The sequence below is a fragment of the Sesamum indicum genome, linkage group LG2 (genome assembly GCF_000512975.1).
Source record: "Sesamum indicum cultivar Zhongzhi No. 13 linkage group LG2, S_indicum_v1.0, whole genome shotgun sequence".
Lineage (NCBI taxonomy): Eukaryota > Viridiplantae > Streptophyta > Magnoliopsida > Lamiales > Pedaliaceae > Sesamum > Sesamum indicum.
The window spans coordinates 18,488,809-18,489,287 of NC_026146.1; the positions used below are offsets into that span (position 1 = coordinate 18,488,809).

At 37.6% G+C, this 479-nt stretch overlaps 1 protein-coding gene across 1 annotated transcript in view; it reads right to left on the bottom strand.

Annotated features, from left to right (window-relative positions):
- LOC105156794 (RNA polymerase II C-terminal domain phosphatase-like 3) overlaps positions 1-479 on the bottom strand; it is a 6,489-nt gene that overhangs the window by 2,929 nt on the left and 3,081 nt on the right. Inside the window, 3 exon segments of the mRNA XM_020691965.1 lie at positions 1-4; positions 6-195; positions 315-386. The exon segment at positions 1-4 is cut by the window's left edge and continues 489 nt beyond it. Coding sequence (XP_020547624.1) covers positions 1-4; positions 6-195; positions 315-386 — 266 coding nt within the window.

Here is a 479-nt window from a genome sequence, read left to right on the forward strand (position 1 = left end):
TCGACTGATCAGAACCTGCAATCTTCTGAAGTGCATTATTATTATGAAGAATACGACGCGGATCACGAGGTTTCATTCGAACTTTTCCAGCTTCCTCCTGCAATTTACATATTGGAAAAACAAATAGAGTATAACAACTCAAAAAAATGAAGATGCTAGATGATTCCACTCTAAAGCAACAGAGAGTAATGTTTCATCTAACCCTGAACACAGACAGAATAAACTGACAAGTACAAAAATTATTGTAGAAGGATGCTCCAACAATCTCCTGAAGCGTATCAGTTTTCCATCATAGGGCTTTTCAGGAAGGAGACCATGAGTCGAGCAAAGACGGATGAGAAGGTAAAAAGCAACAAATATAGCACCAAGAATTAGATGACCAAGAGCTACAGGAAAGGCATCAAGCATAATGTTTTGATTAAAAGAAAATGCAGACACAATATAAAACATTCATAAGTACCTACCACACAGACCGTCTG